Source organism: Galeopterus variegatus, unplaced genomic scaffold, assembly GCF_000696425.1.
Source record: "Galeopterus variegatus unplaced genomic scaffold, G_variegatus-3.0.2 Scaffold733, whole genome shotgun sequence".
Classification (NCBI taxonomy): domain Eukaryota; kingdom Metazoa; phylum Chordata; class Mammalia; order Dermoptera; family Cynocephalidae; genus Galeopterus; species Galeopterus variegatus.
In genome coordinates, this window is record NW_007726844.1 from 521079 (window position 1) to 524594 (window position 3516).

Sequence of the window (3516 nt, forward strand, 5' to 3'; positions counted from 1 at the left end):
GGTGTTATCAGCACCACACTCTCCCGAGTGAGCCACGGACTGGCCCAACACTTTATTTTTTTGAAGTGGGCTCAAGTATAACAGAAGCATCCATACAGACTAGTACATCTGAAAGTTGATTAACTAGAATATCTTTATGTAGGATTCAGAGTAAAATAAAAATGTTTTTCCCATTAGAGCAGATGAATTATTACCTAGATCTTGCCTTGGCAAATAAGACTGCTCCATTAAATCATGCGACTCAGACTTTTTGAGTTTCTGCTCCTCCACATCAATGACCTTAACGAGTTCCTCTCGCGATGGGCAGTTTCTGTTCTGTAGACTGCTGGAGTGGCTGTGCACATACCACCTATTATCCAACAACTGGGATTTAGAAGGGGAAGACCTAGAAAGATGGATGAAAGGAGAAAACCATCACCACCAATTGTGAAAGGATTAATCATACTTCCCAGGCAGCCAAAGCATGAGTGAAACAGTTCACTGTCAGAGAAATCATGAATGACTAGCAAAAAAGAGCCCATGTGACCGCCTAGAAGTCTGAATTCATGCTGCCTGCCAACATGTCATAGTTGACATATAACATCTCCCCTTAGGGGTTGGTCTGAGGCAGTATATCTTCTAGCTGTTTAAAAGCATGTCAGCAAATTTTACCAAATTATCCACTGCCACTCACTCAAATTCCATATTTTATTCTACTTGAGTCCAAATGGATGTTAAACACAGATCTCCTAACAAGAAATTAGTTGATTAATGTTGACATCTCTACACTCATTCTTTCTACCCAATTTTAGCAGAATTTATAGAATCATCCCTATCCCCTGACTTTTCAATGTCCGAAGTCATTCTTAAAACAAAAGCCAACTATAAAATATTGTTAGAAAAGTATAGTTCCTCTACTCTTTTAGGTGTTTAGAACTTTGCAAAATAATATACTTAATAGTTTTAAAGGGCCTCAGAGATTAATTAATTCAAACAATTATTGGGTGCTTACTATGAGTCAGGACCTAAAGCTAACCCCTGGAATTGAAGATGAGCAAAACCAGCTGCTCTCCAATAGTCTAGTAGAGAGAGGAAGTTCAATGTCTAGGTTCTATGATAAAAGTCTCTGTAAGTGGCTGGCTGGTTAGCTCAGTTGGTTAGAGAATGATGTTAATAACACCAAGGTCAAGGGTATGGATCCCCAAACTGGCCAGCCACAAAACAAAACAAACAAACAAAAAAGTCTCTATAAGGTAACTTCAGGGGGAGGAAGAGCAGGATATTTAGTCTGAATAGTAAATGGACAGTTAACTCACTTGGTTAGAGCATGCCAATGAGGTCATTACCTATAAAATGTGGCTTTGGTGCCTGTGGAAGCCAGATCTTTTCATTCTCTGTCACCCTAGCCTCAAAAACATATCCTCAGTCAAGTCCAAGGGGCTTGGAAAAGATGGTGTGATTAGATTATTGACAACCTGTTGCCATTCTTAGAAAGATAAATAAAAAATATATACATGCAGGAGGGACTCAATAAACATGAATTTCTTTTTCTTCCTAGAGTGGTGAGATGTGTGACCCTAATGGTTTTGTGTCTCTCCTTCCTGAACTATCAAATAGAAATAATACACTTGGTTAGAGCACAGTGCTGATAACACCAAGGCACCAAGGTCAAGGGTTCGGATCCCTCTACAGGCCAGCCACCAAGAAAAAAAAAAAAAAGAAAGAATTAATAGTCCTGAACTTATTCTTTTACTTTCATAGTCTTGTTTTAAAGATCAAATGAAGAAGCAGGCCAAGTATTTTTGAAAATATAAAGTGCTATACAGTCTTATATCAATAGTGATTTGAATACACTTCCCTGAAAGATAATCTGAATATTATATTTTCTTGGGAAATCAACAACTAAACTTTTTCTAGAGAGGCAAAAATTTCAATTAGGGCAAGGGCTGCCTTGGAGATGTCTATCATCAGCTTCTAGACTTGTCCAAGTTTTAGTTCTATTATATTATATTCTGATCTTCAGAAAGGACAGATCTATCTAACTGAACATTTCTCATGTTGTAGCTTATACCTTGTATAAGTCGAAAAAAGCCTACATAAAATTAAACAAAAGAAGTGTCCTATGAGAGGTATTATAAATGTCTGTGTACAGAAAACTGGAAAAAGTATGTGAAAAAATTAACAATAAGAGTTCAATATAAGTAAAGATGTTACTAAGATAACATAATGTGACATTTCTTACCTTTCAACTTCTCGTTCTTTATTTTTATTGGTAGAACTATCTGGAGATACTTGGAAGTTCTTAGCAGAAAGGCTTTCTGGATTCTGGTTTACAGGATATTCACTACTTTTCTCTGAAGTTAATACTGCTTTACAGGGAATGAGGAAACAAAGAAATCTACTTTACTTTTGTCCTGATAGTGATAATTCAGGTGAGGATACTGATTTTTTCAAAAGCAGCTGTGACAATCACATTGGTTTAAAACAAATATATCAGACAGAATTTTATAAACACAACTGATGCAATAGACAGATGCTAGTACCAAATGGAACTGAATTATTAAAAAAATAATAATGATAATAAGAGGAACCCTTTAAGACTGGGTAAACAGAGACATCCAAACTGACACAAGACTGAAAAAAACCATACATTTATATTTTTTGGCCATGGATGATAAGAAAACAAGAATATGTAACAAATTTTTGTCTCTGCAGCAAACTAAATTATACCCAAATCTCCTCAGATAATAAAAAAGAAAAAGTACTGGAAAGCACAAAGCACATTCCCTTTTCCATCTCCTTTTCTGCCTCCACATCAAAGACTTTATGGGATGGGGGTTTGAGCTTTTTCATGTGTGAGGAAACAGGAGAAGGGAATCAAATGAGAAAGAAAAAAATAGGTAATATGTTGCTTCACATTTTCAATTACTGGGGGAAAAAAAATAACCAAACAACCCCAAAAAACTAACACATGAACAAAAAAACCCAAGGTGCCAGTTGATAAGGAAACTTGAAATAATATGTGGAACTAATGATGAAATGGCACAAGAAGGGAGAAAAAACCAAATAGACCCAAGGCAAAGTTCAGGCATATTAGTACATTCTTTTTACTTATTAGTTCCTCCAAATGTAATATTGTGCCACTGCCTTCCAGGAAGTGGCTTAAAGGTAGAAATATTTAAAAAGCAAAACCAAATAGTTAAAAAACAAACGTCTTCTATCCATTTAAAAGTCACAGATGACTGGAATTCATTTTGAGCTTTTATTGGAAAAGCTAAAATCCATAAATTGAGGCTAAAATTTAAGCAAAGGGCTGTATTAATTATTAATTAAACTGTTTTTTAAAACACTTGTTAGCCCTGGAGGGGGGTGGAAATAACCATTGATTTCCTGAGTTAATCTTCAAATGCATTATTTATAGTTTCCTTTATGCTTGTCTTTTTTAGACCTGTGAGTTTCTTTTTTTTTTTTCTTTCCCTTTTTTGTCTTTTTTCGTGTCCGGCAACGGATTGCAACCCTCAGTGTCGCACCCATACC

General features: G+C 35.7%; 1 protein-coding gene across 1 annotated transcript in view; it reads right to left on the bottom strand.

Moving 5' to 3' along the window:
• BRCA1 (breast cancer 1, early onset) overlaps positions 1-3516 on the bottom strand; it is a 44542-nt gene that overhangs the window by 19869 nt on the left and 21157 nt on the right. The window contains exons 9-10 of the mRNA XM_008571921.1: positions 2222-2348; positions 195-385 (exon numbers count right to left, since the gene is read on the bottom strand). Coding sequence (XP_008570143.1) covers positions 195-385; positions 2222-2348 — 318 coding nt within the window. The remainder of the gene's footprint in view (positions 1-194; positions 386-2221; positions 2349-3516) is intronic.